The sequence below is a fragment of the Motacilla alba genome, chromosome 13, assembly GCF_015832195.1.
Source record: "Motacilla alba alba isolate MOTALB_02 chromosome 13, Motacilla_alba_V1.0_pri, whole genome shotgun sequence".
Classification (NCBI taxonomy): domain Eukaryota; kingdom Metazoa; phylum Chordata; class Aves; order Passeriformes; family Motacillidae; genus Motacilla; species Motacilla alba.
This window is the reverse complement of record NC_052028.1, coordinates 12117930-12137098: the sequence shown is the minus strand read 5'-3', so window position 1 is coordinate 12137098 and position 19169 is coordinate 12117930. Positions and strand designations below refer to the sequence as shown.

The following is a 19169-nucleotide window of genomic DNA, read 5'->3' as shown; positions in this document are numbered from 1 at the left end:
ATTCACAAGAAGGTGGACTTTGTCACATCTTCTGTCCCAACATGCCTCCAAACTCAAGCTGAGAATTTCTAACAACATAAGATTTTAAATTAAAGTATCTTTCCCTCCTGATAAGTTTCTTGTAGGTCTGATGATAGAAAAATTCAATTTCTGTCCCCTGGGTAATTCTGCTACTTCTACATCAAGGCAAAAAGCTGAAAACCCTAAACACTTCAGGGAACAGCAACATTATCAAACCAAATAACTCAAGTCTAACTATCTGGAGCAAATCATTTAGTATCAGCTTGTTGAACCAACCAAACATTTTAAGCATAGATCATGGTACAGAGCAGCACAGCAATATAACACAGAAAATGCAGCCTGCACCTAGTGAAAAATGGAGACAGAAATAGAGGTCTCAAGGGCTCTGCAGGAATTCGGGAAGGTACAGGAGTTCACATTGGCTTAGCACAAGGCATTTTCCCTGCAGAAAATCCCACGGAAGTCTTTCTTTCCCCACACACAAACATATGATCTTGATGAAACATCTTTGTGGTGTTTTTTTATCACACACAAATGTTCTGTTCAGGGATTTATGAACAGTGCCAGTCTCTAGAAATGCCTCTGGGGGTTCCAGAGAGTGGGCGTGGGCTTTCTGCTCACCCAGCCTGCTGTGAACCTGAGGCAGGACAGGAAAAGCAGCAGAACTGTTTGTGAGGGAGCTCAGCTGCACACAGTCTCAAACAGCACTGCAACGAAACGAGCAGCAGGCTCTGCTGGGAATGGTGTCACAGACCAAACGTTCAGCATTTCTGATGCTGTCCAGCACCAGGGCGAGAGCACAGGCAGGAAGAGATGGATGATCAGTCATTCCCCCAGCTCAGCCCTCAGCAGTGCCCACTGTTTGCCATTCCCTGTGCTCTCTTCTCTCCTCAGGATCACGCTGACTCTGGCCTGCCCCATGGACCTGAAGAACTTCCCCATGGACGTCCAGACGTGCATCATGCAGCTGGAAAGCTGTGAGTCCTGTGCACATTTCAGAGGGGAGACAAGCTCTTTTCCCTGCTGCTCTCCCCTGCCATCTCCTTTCCCAGCTGCAACCCAGCCCCAGCCCAGCCTTCACTGGAGGCTTGCTGCAGAACCTCTTGCTTAGGATTTTCCATTCATTCAGCCCATGTGACATTTGCTAGAGAAGCCAAACCTCAAAAGATCCCATGTGAGGAGCCCTGGCTTGCTCGTGTTTACATTGGCCTTTCACTTTGCAGGAGAGGTGAAAGTGCTTTCAGCTGCAAGTGGCATTTTTCTCTCTGGATGAACATCTGCCACTTGTACATGTTGCTTATCCCAGAGGAGGGAAAGATGATGAGCTTCTTCCAGAGAAAGCAGTCGAGTTGGAAACAGCAGAAAACAGTTCAGTGAGCCAAATTCAAGAAAAAAATGTTATTTATTGCAGAAAATGCATTGCAGCTGCAGTGGAGGAGGTTGCCCTGGCTCTTACCACATGAACAAGCAGTTTTGCCTCAACCCAAATCCCATTCATGACAGCACTGTCAAGGAAGGCCAGCATGCACCCCTGCCTCCAGGCTCTCTTCTGCAACACTGTCCCTTTCCACATCAGTATTAATGTGATTCATGTGACATTTGTCCCTTCCTCTCAACAGTCGGCTACACAATGAATGATCTCATATTTGAGTGGCAAGAAAAAGGAGCAGTGCAAGTTGCTGATGGGCTGACACTGCCTCAGTTTATCCTCAAAGAAGAAAAAGACTTGAGATACTGCACGAAGCACTACAACACAGGTCAGTGCTGTTAACCCTTAACTGAGGGGTTCAGTAGAGAGGCATTCAGGACTGTGCATTTGCCAGAGTCTCTTGCTCTGTCTGATGGCACTGTGGCCTTGTCCTACAATTCCACAGATGGCAGACATGTGGGAACATATACAGCAGATGAAAAGCTAATGGACATAAATGTGCAAAACCCTCTTGTCCCTGGTAACAACTGCATCAATTCAAGGGTGTTTGATTGGGATCTTCTCTCCTGGAACCTTCTTTTGTCTTTGAAATTTAAGTGACATAGAACATACTGCCGAAGGGCTTTCTTTGCTATGTTAATAGAATCCATTCTATGTTCATAGAATCCATAAAGAATCCGTATGGTTAAAGACCATATTGCTCCAACCCCCTGCCATGGGGACACTTTTCACTGTCCCAGGTTGCCCTGAGCCCTGTCCAACCTGGCCTTGAACACTTCCAGGGATTGGGCAGGGTTGTCACAGCTTCTCTGGGCAACCAGTGCCAAGGCCTCTCCACCCTCACAGGGAAGAATTTCTTCCTAATATCTAATCTAAACCTTCTCTCTTTCAGTTTGAAGCCATTCCCCTTTGTCCTATCACTACGTGCCCTGGGCAACAGCTGCTCATTTCCTCCCCTAACAAGACTGTGGTTTAGGCAATGCAAGGAGAAGGAGAATCCCCAGATGCTGGCTGAGAACAGGAGGCTCACTGTGCCTTCCCAATAACCTGCCATGTATCTCCCATCCTCCTCAGGCAAGTTCACCTGCATAGAAGCTCGCTTCCACCTGGAGAGGCAGATGGGCTATTACTTGATCCAGATGTACATCCCCAGCCTTCTCATCGTCATTCTGTCCTGGATCTCCTTCTGGATCAACATGGATGCTGCACCTGCTCGTGTGGGCCTGGGGATCACCACCGTGCTCACCATGACCACGCAGAGCTCTGGCTCCCGAGCATCACTGCCCAAGGTAGGGAACACCCTTGGAACACCAGGGAAATCATGCTCCTTTTGGGGACAGCACCTAAGGAAATCCCTACACAGATCCTCCTGCTGCCTTTGCACGATTCCTGTGTAAGGACAAAGAGCAAATTCCAGTCCCATTTGTGAAAAAATGTTATATTCTCTAGGACTAGCAGCAAAACTTCCCCTAAGATTCAGCACTCACCACAACTCCCAGTAACCAGGAGCTCTGTACTTTACAAACCCCTGCAACAACCACACATGGATGTGCACTACATTTTAGCTTTTTAGTCACTTGACCATCCTACTTTTATAACAGTACTGAATTTCCCTTTATGAAGGGCTTCTGGTACTGTGGATTTCTGTTTTCCTTGCACATAAACAATCACAATCAAGGCCTGAATAAATTAAAAGATGTGGAATTATTGCTACTTAAGAGCCCGTGAGGAGTTTCAGTGACCTGATAACACATTGACGTTAAATGAGCGAGATTCTGGTATCCAAAAACGGATGTCAGCCCTATAAAACACCAAGTAAAAATGTATTTGGGTAAGGAAGCCATCCCATTTCTGTCTCTTTCTGACTCCTAGGTGTCCTATGTGAAGGCCATAGACATCTGGATGGCCGTGTGCTTGCTGTTTGTGTTCTCTGCCCTTCTGGAATACGCTGCCGTCAACTTCGTGTCTCGGCAGCACAAAGAGCTGCTCAGGTTCAGAAGGAAGAGGAGGCATCATAAGGTAATACATAAAGCATGAAGGACACAGTGAAATCTGTCCCAGCAGAACACCATGGTCAACTGAACCAAGCCACTAGCCCCCAGGGAGGTCCCCAGTGTCTGGTCAGATTTTAAGGAGGCTCACACGCCAAAAAGCAGAGGTGCCTCGATGGATTGTGCCTGTTCTAACAGCCTGCTGACCCCAGGAGTCCAGCAAGCTGCAGAAGCCAAAAGCAAAAGGGTTGGTCTCAACAGTACAATTGTCACACAGCAACGTTCTGGTGTGAGTTCTCCTCCCCAGAAGTTGCAGCCAGGGCTGGGGGAGGCAGGCAGGGAAGTGTGAGGGGTGTCTGTCAGAGAGCAGCACCTCCAGCACAACAGCCTGCAGTAACCCAGAGGTAAGTGACACCTCTTTTGTGTCTGTCATCTCCATGTTCAAAAGCATCTGCTTCTCAGACTGACTGCAAATTCCTCCTGGAAGGAAAGAGCTTTATTCTGAGCCTTAGCCTGCTCCATGCTTACCTGCCGTGGCTGATCCCGATCCCAATCCCAATCTGAGCATGCACGCAGCTCCAGCAGCTCCCCAGCCTGGGCTCCAACAGCAAAGACTTCACTTCACAGATCACATCAGAAAGAAACATAAAGGTGGCTGTGATCACAAGGCCAAAGGCACTTAAGAATTGTCCCTATATAACTGGTAGAATCAGGGAAGGGGTTAGCAAAATTTCAGCACCAGGCCTGAGAAGCTGCCCTCGGGAGAGCATTAAAATCCAGTACATTTTCTAGGAGAGAAGAAATAAAGACAATTTTGCTGATGCAAATCTCAAGCAAGCCCGTAGTTGACTACCAAGGTCTGCCTTAAATATTCCTCATAGGTATTTGTCTACTTTCCATGATCCATCCCATCCAGAAACCTTCTCCCATTCCATTGTTTCACTGTCCCAGCCATTAAAAGTCTTTCCCAGGGTCCAACCTGTCCTGCAGCAGTTCACAGTGTGTGCTTGCAGAACTGCTACCATTCCAGGAGGAAGTGGAGGCTGAGGAGCAGGAATCCCTGTATTTTTCTAGATTTGTCTCTCTCTGCTTCAGTCATCCTATCTGCAAATCAGGAGATCATTGTTCATTTGTGCTCAACCCAGTCAGGACTAGGGATGAAAAAGTGCTGGATAAATGCAAGGGAAAAGAAATAACAGATGACACCCTCAGCACCCACTGATTTTGTTTGACCAGAACAGGACTCTGCCATCCCAAAATCAACAAAGCTTTGGTTTGGAAGATGCAGCTGAACAGAGGCACAACTAAACCCACCCACATGGATGTCTCCATAGTGCACTTATCTCTTCATCTGGATTCAGGCATCCCATCTCTGGATCTGTGCTACTGCATGCAGATCAGTCTGTTGATAAAACAATAAGAAGGAAAAGAAAGCCACTAATACATAGACAAGTTTAAGACATATTTGCCAGAGCTGCTCCTCTGAACACAAGGCTGTTTAGCACAGTCCCTGCTCAATCTCACAGCTATTTAATTGGAGCAAAGCATAAACAAAAACACTTGCAGAAGCTAAATGAACAAGGTTTGCAGGCTCATCAGAAAACTAAGCTGACTGCTAATATGTAAATGGGCTAATGCAGCTGCCAAGGGCACTAATTGCTCTGTCTTGATGTCCTGACTTGTCTGGGTAGCTCTGACTGGTTTAGGCATGACACACCGGGCTAAAAAAAAAGTGAGATGTTGCAGTGGCATGGACCAGTCTGGTTAACATGACATCATCATCAGACCCACATGGAGTGTATTTGGAAACATTTCCCAGTGTGGCTGGTGATCTTTGCCTTTGTCCTTTGACATGGCACCTTGAAAAAGGCACTGTCATCTTCTCTAACCCTGGTACACCACTCACCAAAACAAAGCCACAGTGGCCAAAGCAAAGTCACAGCCAGTGGGCCCTCAGCAATGAAAAGATAAAAAAAAACTCAGTAAATTAAGGATCAAGTGGCTTAGGTTAAGCCAGACATGTGCCAGGGTTTGTTTGTGCAATGGGAAAAGAGCAGGGGCAGTTTTACCTGAACCCCTGCATTACAGACGTGATGAGAAGGTCCATAAGCTCTGAGTATGGCAGAAAGCCAGATCTTGATTTTGTTTGGGTCGTTTTGTTTTGCTCAAATATGGCAATGTCCTCTGTGTCCTGCTCCTCCATCCCATGCAGCAGCCCATGGGAAGCAGAAGCCATCCAGAAAAGACCCTCTTCAGAGGACAGGGGAAGGGGCAGCAGGGCACTGTGGACAGGCAGCTACAAGGAAGGGGGCTGCTAGGTCAGTGTTGGGGGACACAGCATGGATCAGCCTCTCTTAATGATTAATTAGTGCCACTGCTCTACAATTAGCCTTGGTGACCTGAAGTCAAGAGACTTCAGATTCTGCCTCTGCAAATCACTGCTTGAATGACTTGGACCAAACTTAGTTTTCCCTGTCATTACATCCCTGTGTTCAATAAAATAGGGCTAAATCATTCTGGGATTCCAGCAAAGTTTTCACCTAAAAAACCCAAACAGCAACACTGTTTGCCTTTAGATCAGAACACATATTATTTCTCAATAATTGCCATTACCACAAGCAGCCATGTCTTACCATTGGCCCACAGAAGGACACTTCAGTTCCTCACCTAAAAGTTGGCTCCTGGGGATGGCTGTGGGGTGCCATGGGCAGGAGAGTGAGGGCTGGTTGCACGCTGCCTGCAGAGCTCTTTTCCTGGACAGCTCCTGGCTCCTGCACATCCATGTAACTCTGTAGGAAGCAGCTGCAGCTTTGGCTACGTGAGTTACATGGAGCCCACTCCTTCTGGGCAAGCTGAAACTGCACAGGCAAAGCAAAGAAGGTGCCAATAGGAGGTGGGGGGGTAGGGAGAGGCAGAAGCAAAACAGGGGATGCAATTGGAAAAATGAAAGCAGTCCCACAAACCCTCCAATAGGTCAAAGACCTCAACGGGGTGGAAGTCAGTGCTGTTCTCCACGGGGTGCCTGGATCCCCTGATTTGCATCTGTGCATCACTCAGCTAGCACCCCTCTATAAGGCTGATCTCCCAAGAGCAGGGGGTTTGCCCAAGGGTGCCGGGGCATGGTGGGAGCATCTTTCCCGTGCAGAGCAGGACGCTGTCAGCGGAGAGCCTTATAGCGAGGGTGCACTGTCTATATCTCATTTTAAGTAGAGTCCCATGCTCAATCTGTTCCAGGAGGACGAAGCTGGTGAAGGCAGGTTCAACTTCACCGCCTACGGGATGGGGCCAGCTTGCCTACAAGCCAAGGATGGCATCTCTGTCAAGGGAGCCAACAACAACAACACGGCCAACCCGGTGCCGCCGCCGTCCCGCTCCCCCGAGGAGATGAGGAAGCTCTTCATCCAGAGAGCTAAGAAGATCGACAAGATCTCCCGCATCGGCTTCCCCATGGCCTTCCTCATCTTCAACATCTTCTACTGGATCATCTACAAGATAGTCCGCAGAGAGGACGTGCACAACCAGTGAGGGGAGGGGAGCAGCCGGGAGGGAGCGAGCAACCCTTTATATATGTGCAATAGCAATGCAGCAATGCATGAATTTAAGAATGCGGCAATATCTACTAAAAAAAAAAAAAAAAAAAGGGAGGGGGCTGGGAGGGACTTTTAATCATGTGAACTGAGGGTATCTGGCACAGGGAGGAGAAAAGAAGCTCATGATCTGGGGACTGCAGGGTGGGAGTTAGTTTTACAGCATAGGAAGGTGTGGATTGCTCCAGCAATCCAAGCAGTGTAATATAGTAATATATATTCATGCTTAATTATAATGCAAAAAGAAAACAAAAGAAAAAAAAGACCAACAAAAAAAAATCCTTTTTTTAGCCTATTAACAGCTTAGATTCTCAAGTCACTGGAATGATTCATGATTCCATGTGCAGAAACTACTGCAATTATGCTTTATCTGACTTTTGCTATGGAAAGGCCATTCCAGTCAAGCACGTGGGGGGAAAAAGCCCTAACAAAAGGAGAAAAACACCTCAAGAAAATCATTCTGTGCTTCTCTAGGTTTTGCACTTTGAAAATTGGATAGATGGGGAAACTTAAGAAAGAGGCTGTGGATTGCTGTTTATTTTATATATTTACTTTTTTTAGTCACGGGTTTGCCGATCAAACACTTTGTGACTTTTGCATAGAGGAAAGCAAACACATTATCTCTCTCATCCCCACCAGAGAGCATCCAAAGGAAACCCGAGAAGGACATCAGGGCCTTCATCAGAAATCACAGGTACCTTCTGTCCTTTTAAACAACCTGTCAGGATTCAGGTCCCAGGAGGCAGAAATATTATTCAGAACACTAGAAACTATGAAGGATTTTTAAAATTGTTTTTTTGTTTGGTTGGTTGTTTTTTTTTTTTCCAAACCCCTTTCTGCCATGTTTGTTTACAATGGGGGGATGGAAGCAATTGTATTTAAAATATAGAAAAAACAGGCATCTTGATGCCTTGTTTTGACAGGACCGGGCGTGTGGCAATACTGTCAGTAAGGGGGGTGGGGGGCAGGTATGTATAGAGAGAGCAGCTTTTATTTTCTGACATTTCATAGCAGTTATATTAATAGTGAAGCTGGGCCAATGGACCCAAAATTCTATTTTTGTATCTATTTTGGTGCTGCATTTACCTTGAACCCAGATGGGAAGATGGAGCAGGCTGCTTTGCCCCTCTCTGCTGCCTGGCAGAGAGATGGGGGAGGCAGGCACAGCTTGGTGGGGATGGGGAAAGGGGGGAGGGAGGTGGGAAGGGGTGAGCAAAGGGGTTTCTCTTTGCCCAGGAGGTAGCACAGGTTGGCATCGGTGTTTGGGGTGGGGAGAAATGTGCCAAGCACCTCTAGGGTGTTACTTGAAAGCCTGGCTTGGGGGCTGTGGGCAAGCCAAGGGCTTGTCCCCCTGGGCCCCTGGGTGAGAGCTGGCTGCAGCTCCCAGGGTGACTCTGTTGTGTTTGTTTGCACTTTAGGGAGAGAGGTGAAAGAGAGCACTGAGGAAGAGACAATCAGTCTGCACTGAAGCACTTGGGGTCAGGTCTGGGTTAGGCACCAAAAGAAGGCAGAGAGAAAAGCGGTACCCACGGGGTGCAACCACTCTCCTCCCTCTCCTGCTCAGGATGGGAGCAGAGCTGAGCTGGGCTGGGGATCTGCTGTTTGCTGCGGGAGCACAGGGCTCCCTCCTGCAGAGGCTGGAATGCTCACAGCAAAGTGCCCTGGGGCACTGCCAGGTCCAGCCTGGCCCAGGTCAGCAGCACCCAAACCCGGGATGGGAGACTGAAGTTGTGCTTAGCCATGGGGGTCCCAACCAGCACAGAAAGAAGCAGGTGAGAGGACAGGGGAGCCTGGGACCTGCCAGCTGTCCTGCACAGGGATGATGCCAGGAGGAGAAACACCAGAGAAAACACCAGGGTTTGCTGGGGCCAGGTAGAGGGACATCCGTCTCCAAGGCTGCCATTCAGCACCTTTCACCAGCACTAAAAACACTTTAGTTTAAGAGGAAAAAAAGGAAAAAGAAAAAAAAAAAAAAAAAAAAAGAAAGAAAGAAAGAAAGAAAGAAAGGACAAAAATAGACAGAGGAAAAAAGGGAGGGAAAAAACATAAAAACCACAGTGGTCGCTGTGTGGACTAGGGCAAATGTTTTGGCAAAGACCACCCAGTTTTCTGAGTCCCTTTGTACTGCTGAGACTGGGACAGGTCACCAGGTCACACAGTGGCAGCATGAGCCAGCACATCAGCCCTTTCCCTCCACTGGAGCAGTGGAACACCTGTGGGCTGAGGATTTCTCCTTCCCCTGGCACACGGTGCTTTCCCAGGCTGGGAGATCTCAAGCAGAGGCGTTGTTTGATGCTGGGGCAACGTCCCGAGCCTTGGCTGGAGCCCAAGTCTGCTGCTGGCTCTGGGTTTTTTTGCTGAATTATTGAACTGTCCCCGCGTGCGCGGGGCCGGCTGTGCCAGCTGCGGTTTGCGATTGCTTCAAGCACCGTGTCCTTGTCTGAGATGAAAGGCAAATCCAGGGAATTTCCTTCCCTGCCCGGCAGCACAGCAGAGGCTTGGCAACCCACATACCACAGCTCCTTCCTCGTGCAGGTGAATGACCTCAAATTGCTGTCATTTGGGTAAAAACCTCCTGTCTCGCTGCCCGGACCTTGCACTTTGGAGTGGGGCAATCCGGCCGTGGCTCACACACCTTCTGTCCCCCCAGGCTGCCTGGGCTGCCTCTCCAGGGCACAGCAGGGCTCCTTCCTGAAGGAGCTGCCTGTAGGTGAGCAAATCCCATGCCCCATCTTCTCACCTAGCTGAGATTTGGTCCTACATTAAACCCAAACACCAAGAGCAGGAGTAGAGCAAGAAGAAGGAAGACATTTCTGCCCCACTTCATTCTGCTCCAGCTGCACATTAGAGAATCCCGTGTTCACCCTGGCTGCAGATGCAGTTATGTCACAGCTGCTGCTTCACTGGAGCTCCAGTGCCACTTTCAGGCACAGAATAAGGCTGGAGGAAGGCATGTAGGGACTAAAAATCATCAGGAAATGCTGTTTCTTGCCCATACTTCAGCTGCCAGTGGAGCCCATGGAAGTTTAGGGACTGAAATAAGAATCACACTCTTACCAGCCTGCCTTGGCTTCCAGTTCAGCTTTGCCAAGCTCCGGCCACGTTTGATGCTCAGCATAAGCAGTGTTGTTTTCTCTTCCTTAAGCTGCCAGTTTCCATTTGGGCCATTTTGCAGCCCCAGGGCTGCCTGCAGGGTGACAGTGAGCAGCACTCACATCCCACCAGAAAACACACTGGAATCGTGGTGAAGGTGTGACAGTGCTGAGATAACTGTCCCAGGGATGTCCTGCCAGAGAGTTTCACCACCTACACAAGACTTTAGACTGTCCTATGATCCCCTGGCAGGTCTGGGTAGTTTCCAAAATCAAAGGTTTTCCTCCATCTGTACCAGGTTGTGTTTAGTCTCTGTATTGCAAAAGAATTCGTTTTGATAACTTATCTCATATTTAAAGTAGGCTGTTTAAATGATGCAGTTATGCTTATTAGTAAGAATGCACAGGGTTTGATATTGCAGGGTGACTTCCCAGCATATTGATGGAATTTAACTCCATAATTGTTATCTGTCCTTAAGAATGAGGCTTAGAAGCAAAACCTCTGAATAAAACAGCACTTGTCCGGCAGTAAAGAGAGAAAATTGGGTCCTAATTCACTTGGCTTCTTTGGAAAAAGAGAGCTTTATCCCAAATATTATTTCCAGATGTTGCTGGAGACGTAATGCTTTGTGAGCAGGAATTCTTTTTCCTTACACATGAATATAATTGTCCAGAGTAAAAAACCACCAGCTTTCTATATTTTGATCAGGTAGAAGAGTTCCTCCCACTTTAATACCTGATCCATCGGGGATCCCTGTGCCATGGAAGCCAGAGAGGTGCTGAAGAGGGTTCAATGAGCATGTGGGCTGCTGCAATCTGCAGAGCTCAGCCTTGGCCTTGGCCAAGCACCAGCTGCCTGGGAACACTCAGGTCGTTCCCTCCATGGCTCTGGTGGGGCCCTAATTCTCCTGTCCTAGAAGACTTTGCTTGTAAGGCCTGGGGGACTTTGCTTCTAAAACTATCAAACAATTTCAAATGCTGAATAATTTCATATCCTCCAAACAGGAACTTTTTTTGGCTTTGTTTTTCTCAGACTTTTCTGGAAGCTTTTTCTTATTCTTCTGAAGATCTTTCATTTTGCAAAGCAAAGATAATTCAAATTACACTGTTGGCTGCTCTTTATCTTGACTGTGATTTAAAGACTTAATTTCCCAGTGCTGGTAGAAAAAAAGGTTAGAAGCATTTACAATGTATATTTATGAAAAGAAAGGAACATATGAAAGGAGAAAAGGCTGTTTTCAGTGGTGCCATATTTCTCAAAGGTTTTATACAATCATATTTTTGTACTGTACTACCACTACTTAATAAAACATAGTTCTTATCCCTGTGCTGAAGACAGACAATCTCTTTCAATATCCTATTCCTTACTCCAAAACCTTGATACTGGCAGCAGTGGACAGCACAATGTGGACCCCAGTACCCGAAACCCCAATCCTGCTGCAGCATCCCACAAAGTTCAGCTCAGCAAAGGAATTATCTGGTCTGTTCCCAGCTTGGAAGCACCCACACATTCCTGTCTTCTTCTGAAAAGGAGGTGGATGGAAGGGGCATCTTGTGCTGCTCCTGCATCAATAGTTTTCCATTACTTGCATGGAGAGAGTGTACTAGCTCTACTAGTTAAGTAGAAAATTGAGATACTTGATTGTTCTTCAGGATGCTAGGATGAGCACCAAAGCAGAAGCTAATAGTCATTAATTTTAGCATCTTAAATTACTTCAGGTTCTTGAAGTCTTCCCATTCCCTTCTCTCTTTCTCCTTAACAATTATTTCTTAAGGGCAGTTGCACATCTCTTGCTCAAATGAACCTGCATGAGTCTCTCACTTCATTCAAGTCTAATGCACTTCTCTGCATTCATCTCCCTGTTTTTCATTCCTGTGGGGCTCAGTTCCTGAGCGCCGCAAACTTTGAAGGGCCTGGGATCAATGTCTTGGCAAAATACAGCACTAAAACCATTCCCCAGGGCAGGCACGGTGACAGCTCCCAGGGAAGTGCTCTCACGGCCAGCCATACATGGAGGGGACTCCTGGGGAATGCCAAGGTGGCCACTGAGACCTTTCTTGACTGTGCTCTGTGAAAGAAAGCAGGGTCAGTGAGAGGGAATTCGGTCTCTGGCTGTTATTCCTGTACAGCTTCCTGTTTTACGCTGATCTAGCTAACCAGCAGCTGCTTATAGGAAATCAGCTCCTTGCTTTCTCAGTCTCCCACTGTGGTGTGGAGCAGAGGGCCCCACCAGAAATCAGCAGCTGTGAACCAGGCAGGGTGGAAGGAGCTGTTGCACTTTGAGCAGAGAATCCGCTCAGAGCTGCCCCAGCTCTGCCTGCGGGTGCTTGCAGTGGCTGAGACCTTCTCCTCTGGGAGCAGCTGGCATGAGCCACCTGGGGCGATGCCCTCAGGTGATCCCAGGCTGCAGGAGCACTGAAGGGCACAGCCCAGGTTAGAGGCACCAGAGCCAGCGTGGCAGTGGGAAGCACAGCCTGTGCCAGGTGAGGAATCCTGACCCGAGAGCCCCCAAGCCCAGGAACAATGACCTCTCTGTTTGCAGCTTTCCTGCTCCAGCTCCTCCCTCACCTGCTCATACTGTCCCAGCACCACCTGCCTGCTGCTGGAACATTGGAAAGGACACAAACCACAGGGCAGGAAACAAGAAGAAGGATGATTTCAGCCCCCAGCAGAGGAAATTACTGGTTAAATTGTCAAATGAGGATCCTGGCAAAGAGTGGCAGAGGACAGGAAGGGGAAGGAAAAGCACTAGGAGAGGTTTAGTTTGCATGCCCCATCACTCCTGCCATGCAAGGCCAACAGTGCCAACAAGGATGGTGCAAGGCAGCAGGAATTATATGACTGTATTGAAATAAGACCATCAAGACTGGCAAACCTAACCCTGCAGTCCTTGTGCACTTTACTGCCAGGTTTCTGAGCAGAAACTACAGGGGAGGTTTATGTTTGTGGTATTCCTGCTCCTGGGTCTGTTACAAACAGTGCTGAAGCCCATCCTGGGATAGGACTGAGTCCCAGCAGTGCTGGAGCTGGGTCAGCTGTGGTTTCACCCAGACCACGCACAGGGAGAGGGAACAGATGGAAAAGATTCAGCACAAGCTGATGTTGCCACTCTGGGGAAAGGCAGGGGGATTGCTGTGTGTTGGTTTAACAATCCCTGCAGCACTCAGAGCCTCAAAAAGCACAAGGGAGAGGGAGCAGCAGCTCCCAGCCAGGAGAGGGGACACAAACCCTGTCCCCAGACTGAGGGTCAAGTATATCAGCGCTTCCAGTATAAAATCATCCATGTTTTCCTGGGCAGAGGATGATACCAGCATAAATAAGCCATCAGCACAGCTTGAATTTAGCTTTTATTTACAGATTTTCCACTTGAATTGCGTAAGTAGCTTAAGTCAAACAAGGACATCCTCCCCACCTATCCCGGAAACTGGGGCATGAGGTATCATCAGTAACCACGTGCCCAGGCTGTGATCATGTCACTGCTGTGGCACTTGAGTCAAGTTTGGCACAAGCAGGGGCAGGTAGAGCTGCCTGGAGCTGCCAGGTCTGAGGGCAACAGAGCTCACAGATAGTTTTTGCTGCTAAGGCTTTTGGGAAGCTGGGTCCAGGACTGTTAGCACTGTGGCAAGCCAAAATCCCCTTCCCCAGAGGGTCCGTGGGAGGACATCTGCCTTATCCAGGCACTTGGTGACACTGCAGCACTGCTGGGTTACCTGTCTGACAAAACCATGAATCGGGCTTTAGACTGCAACCAGCTGAGCCAGATGGCCTAGGTTAAACACACCACAGGATTTGGGCACTAAATTACTGCTCCAGGTTCAAGCCTGAACCACCTTTGCAGTGATGACACCATCGCAGTCACAATTACAGCGGAGGCCTGGTAACTGCTTAAAGCAGCATGGCCCTGTCAGAGCCCTGCACACATCAGCAGGGCATGGCCTGCAATGGTAACAGAACTGGGGCCTGGGCTCCAGTGTTTCTTGCTTGGCACCTAATCCCAAAACACTGACCTTTACTGAATGAAAACTATGCAATATTGAAGATTGTGCCACGGGCGGTGCCTTAGCCGCCTCTCCTGGGTATGCACTCACACATTCTCAGAATTATCCTCACCACAGTTCCTCAGGCTGGGGTGAAGAACCAAGGAGTCCTGAGGAGCAGGGCCAGCTCTGGAGCTTGTGATGTGCCACAACCATGTTGTGACCACAGCCAGGTCTGCTCTGCTGAGGCTGCACTGTTAGAAAGTAGAAGAGTCCTGAGAGTTCAGCTCCCCAGCCAAGAGTAGAGTGAAGACAGGGATCTGAAAAGAGAAAGGAAGAGCAGATCAAGGGTCATGTAAGGGAGAGGAACCTGTAGTACTCACTCCTTGCTGTAGTTAAGTGCAGTCACTGCAACCAATATGGTCTTCCTGGGAGTCAAGGCTTTAATTAATGAGCTGCTGCTTATTCCTTGAGGGGCTGGAAAGAGAATTCAGGAGGCTGGACTTGTCCCTTGGAGGAAGAGACATGGGACAGCACGGGCAGTGTCACCTCTAAAAACAGCAAAGGAAAGGAAGTGGAGAGGGGGCAGCCCCTGTTACATAAGAAGGGTGCTGGGAACACACCTTGCTGCATGCCAAGGTGTGGGACACAGGTACATCCTTCACAGGCAGGAGTGTAACCACCCTGGCAAGTCCTTGGTTAGATGTATGCCTCCACTTGCCATCAATCCCACTTGTGATCAGGATAACCAGAATATTAAAAAAAAAAAAAAAAAAAAAAAACAAACCAAAAAACTAATCCCTAATGACTTAGGCTATTGTTACATCCTCTCCTTACCATTTTAAGTGGCTGTGGCCAGTCCCTTGGTCACAGCAGTAGAGCTCATCTGTACAAGAGATGCTCAGCTACAGGCTGACCCAACAAAATCTTAGCACAAGGGAGCAGAAGTTCCTTTGCCTTGTGCTTGTCTAGGCCAGGGAAACAACGGAACCAGAGCTTTGAAACACTCTGCTCTGCCTATGCTGAATCTGTACTTTCCTTTCTATTCCAATCTTCCCACATCTGCTATGTTTTTGTCCAGAACTGTCATTCTTCCAATTCCAGGGTTAGATCAGAAGAGAAAATAAGCTCATAAACAGCATGGGCCAAGCTGACAAATGCCCAAGTTAACCTGCTTAGAGTGGAGAATTGTAAAAACAGCACCTCCATACCCAGACTGATGTCCCACCCCACCCCATTCACAGCCCTCCAGCCCTGACCAGTGCCACTTAACTTGACAGGGCATTTAAAAGACACACACACATTTCAGAACAATGATTGATCCATCCATCCCTACATCAGGTCACAACAGCAGGTTAATCTGGGGATCTGTCAGCTTTGGGAGCATTCAAATTGTAATTTTTGGGAAACAAATATTAAGATGCAAACAGTGATGTTACAGTGAGAATTTGAGAGGCAGGTAAACAGTTAACCTTCTTCTCGCTGGGAAGAGTGACCTGTTGTGCTTGAACTCTGCCTCTGAGCTCCTTCTCACTGTACAACCAGCCTGGTGCTCCCTGTGACTGGGGTCAGGGGACACCAGCAGCTCCAGAGGTACCTGAGGCACAAAGGCCAAGGGACTTACCTCACCACATGCATGTGGAATGAATGATCCTGAAAAATGCACTGCCTGGAGCGTCTCAAGCCTACTGTGAAATGGAATTCTTACACAAAAAGAGAAGTTTGTGAGGTTCCCAAGTCTGGTCATGACACACTAACAGCACTGATCATGGCCAGAGCTCACCTCTTCTTTCGTGGACTTATCGAGCTGCAGCAAAGGTTTGGCTGTTTCAAAAGAACTGAAATAGGAGGTAACTGCTAAAAGCCATTCATACGTGCGTGTGTGCGTGAGATACAGCAAAACTTCAGCGGATTAAGAGACTGAGAGAAGTAGAGACAAAGCAACACACAGAGGACTTCACCTAAAAATGGCCTGACATGCAAAGGTCACTGCATTCCATCGCAGTTTGCCATCGTGCAGCACTGGTGACACCACTCTGGAAGAAGCCTTGGAACCCTGAAGATGTGCAAGCCTGTCCCAAGCAGTTTGTCACCACCCACCCAAGATCAAACCACAGCCATGAACAGGCTAAATGTCGTGGACAGTGACATTTGATGGACTCTGTTGTCTCTCACCTTCTACCATAGTGTACAGCATATCATGCTTGTTAAATTACAACTAAGGAGTAATGAAAAACTTACACTTAAGTGACATAAAAAAAGGGGGGGAGGACCCACAAATTTCTCCCATCCAACTATAAACGCACACCCATTTACATTGTTTTGTAAATGAATTTAGAAGAAAAATAAAAATATTAAGATATTTCTCTTCAGGACAACCATTGCACATTTGGTTTTGCTTTGGAGGGGAGATACAAACACACAGCAGGAATACTCTCCAATTGAAAACATGCAAAACAAATAGAAGTGGGAACAGTTCAGCACCTCAACAGCATTTTCCTTCTGTCCTTGATAAACATAATCTCAGTTTCCCGCAGCATTTACTTCACTAGTCAAACCCTCAAAATCTGGTCTCTAGGAAGAACACCTCACAAAAACTTCTAAAAAAAAAGCCTACTAAGCAGTGGCATTGTACTGCACCATTTTCTGTATCTCTCCCATCTGCAAGCCATTTGCATGAAGAAAATCTTTGTTTCCAATACTTGGCTTACTAAAGCTCATTTGTTCCCAAACACAACAGCGCCTTGACGCTGTTTACAGCAGGGGCAGCCAAAGGCTGGGCCGGTTCAGCAGCAGCACTGGGAGATGTTACAGGGTGTCCCATCCCTCTGCCAGCACGCCCTGGCCCCAGGGAGGGCAATGCCAGCCACCCTCCCTCGGGGTTAGAATGTGGGGTTTAACCACAGACCCAAACCTTGGCTGCAGGACAGAGCCTCTTGCCACACACGTGCACCACAGCCCCTGTATCAGCATTCATCAGCATTCTTTTGTAAGTACTAAATCCAGATTTGAGCTATTTACCTGGAGTTTCATGTGCTTGCTAACAAAAAAAAAAAAAAAAAAAAAAAGTTTTCCCAAGGTTGTTCATCAGCAGGAAAGGATGGCAACAAGGTCAGAGCGTTTTCTTTCTTCAATCTTATCAAGATATCAGAAGCAGTGACATTAAATTGACTCAGTTTGATCAACTTTTCAGCATAGGAAAAAAGAGCAGCTGCTCTTAACAGGACAAAACTCATCTCCCTTTAACTTCACATGAGCATCTTTAAAACAATGGAAGAGCTGCATATGCAGCTGTTTTCACTTTCTTCTTTGCAAGGTGGGTGCTGAAATAATCCACATCTCACAGGAGATAATCAGAAAAATATTCAGAGTAAGAATCCCTGGAGTTAAAGAAGGAGGAAAGAAGTGGGCAATGCAAGTGCTCTCCGAGTACCTCTACTGGTTCATTTACACAAGTTGAAAAAAGAATGGAAAAGTCAGTGCTTTTTAATTTTCATGCTACTCTCCCTTCAAGAACAAAGGAGGCAGGTGAGAAATACAAAATATAAAGTGCAGTCATGTTTAAAACATAAGATGTAAAATCTTTCAAAATGAATAAATCAGCTTAATCATTAAGTACTTACTTATCTTCTCCCTACCCACCTTAAAAAGGGATGTCCCTGTACTTTCTGTATGAATTTATTATATATACATATGTATAAATCTATACATACACAAAAGTGGTATGGCCTTACACTCAATTTAAGGATATTTTACTACATTAGTCAGAGTGCAAAGCAATTGCTTCCTTCAAATCAGTATTTTTACATCATGAAGACATAAACCTGTAACTTAGACAGTTTGCATGACCACACAGCCACAGTGGCAAATTATTTTTCTGGCTTGTAAAAAAAAAATTTTAAAACAGAAGTTCTATTTCAGCAGTTTGAAGATGGAATGTAAAGTTTCTGCTGTTAAATGTATATAAAATATATTTATTGAATCATACATTCATGCTGATTCCAATTAAAAAAATTAAAGATTTTTCTGAAATTTCTCTCTATGGATTTTTTTACTGCTGGTTGTTCCACACAGCAGCTGGAAACACAAAGAAAAATGTAGTTCTTGTACTAATTTGCAAGCAAGGACATTATTTATATATAGCTTTAAAATTCTGTTGTAGATGGAGTGACCTTGGTGCAAACATCCAAAACGAAATTTCAGAATGCAAGACTCACACTGAATCACAAAGATGGTCACAATAAAGTGCTTTTCCTTCCACTGTCAGATGCTTTGTCAAGTTTGAAATATCACCAGTGGAACAGCAGGTCCCTCGTGGCTTGGCAAATGGCATTTTGTGACAGGAAATAGAAGGGGAGCATCCAGCCCTTCAAATTTATTCTGAGAACATGCCATTACTCTAAAAACTGTCTTTTAGTGATGATGGAATTTGAAAGGATTTTATTCAGTTTCATGTTTCATAACCAAAAAAGTTATTAATGGACTACCTTTCCCCATTCTTCCATATAACATTCAAATAAGGATAAAGATCTTGGTGTTGGGAAAACAAAAATCAGTGAGGCAATTCCTTCCTGCCACAGCACACACAGCTTAAAACTCTGCATAGCGTGTGCTCCTATCCCCAAGAAAAACCTTGTAATGGAGCAAAAACAGCCAATAAACACAATTTGTTCAAAAGTATGCCCTTCCATGATGTGCAGAATAAGCAGCTGCAGAGATCAACTCCAGATCTTCATACCTGCACCCAGAACCATCCTTCTCACTATTCACAGCAAACTCCCAGGTCTCGAGGGCATGTGTGCCAAGTGGCACCAGAAGGAAGTTGCTCAGATTGAAATCGGAGCTCGCTGCTACCACACAGGCGGTTTTCTACCTCAGGAGTAAATCCTGCCGAGCTCTCAGCAAGCTCACCACTTCCACACTCACCTGTATGTGGATAGTGGACACCCAGCAATACCAGAGCTTCAGTCTGAGCAAATTAAAAGAAAAATAAGGAAAAGGGGCCCTGCAGAGCAAGGAAGTGATCCCAGTCTGAATCCTGAAATGCAGAACCAACATCTGCATTCCCAAA

General features: G+C 46.8%; 1 protein-coding gene across 2 annotated transcripts in view; it reads left to right on the top strand.

Moving 5' to 3' along the window:
- The window catches only part of GLRA1 (glycine receptor alpha 1), a 45184-nt gene extending 30004 nt beyond the window's left edge, over positions 1-15180 (top strand). Inside the window, exons 5-9 of one of the 2 annotated variants that reach the window (XM_038150001.1) lie at positions 916-998; positions 1641-1778; positions 2525-2739; positions 3323-3469; positions 6652-15180. In XM_038150001.1, coding sequence (XP_038005929.1) covers positions 916-998; positions 1641-1778; positions 2525-2739; positions 3323-3469; positions 6652-6966 — 898 coding nt within the window. In that variant the 3' untranslated portion in view covers positions 6967-15180. The remainder of the gene's footprint in view (positions 1-915; positions 999-1640; positions 1779-2524; positions 2740-3322; positions 3470-6651) is intronic. The other variant, XM_038150002.1, reaches the window with a different exon arrangement.
- The last annotated feature ends 3989 nt before the right edge of the window (positions 15181-19169 follow it).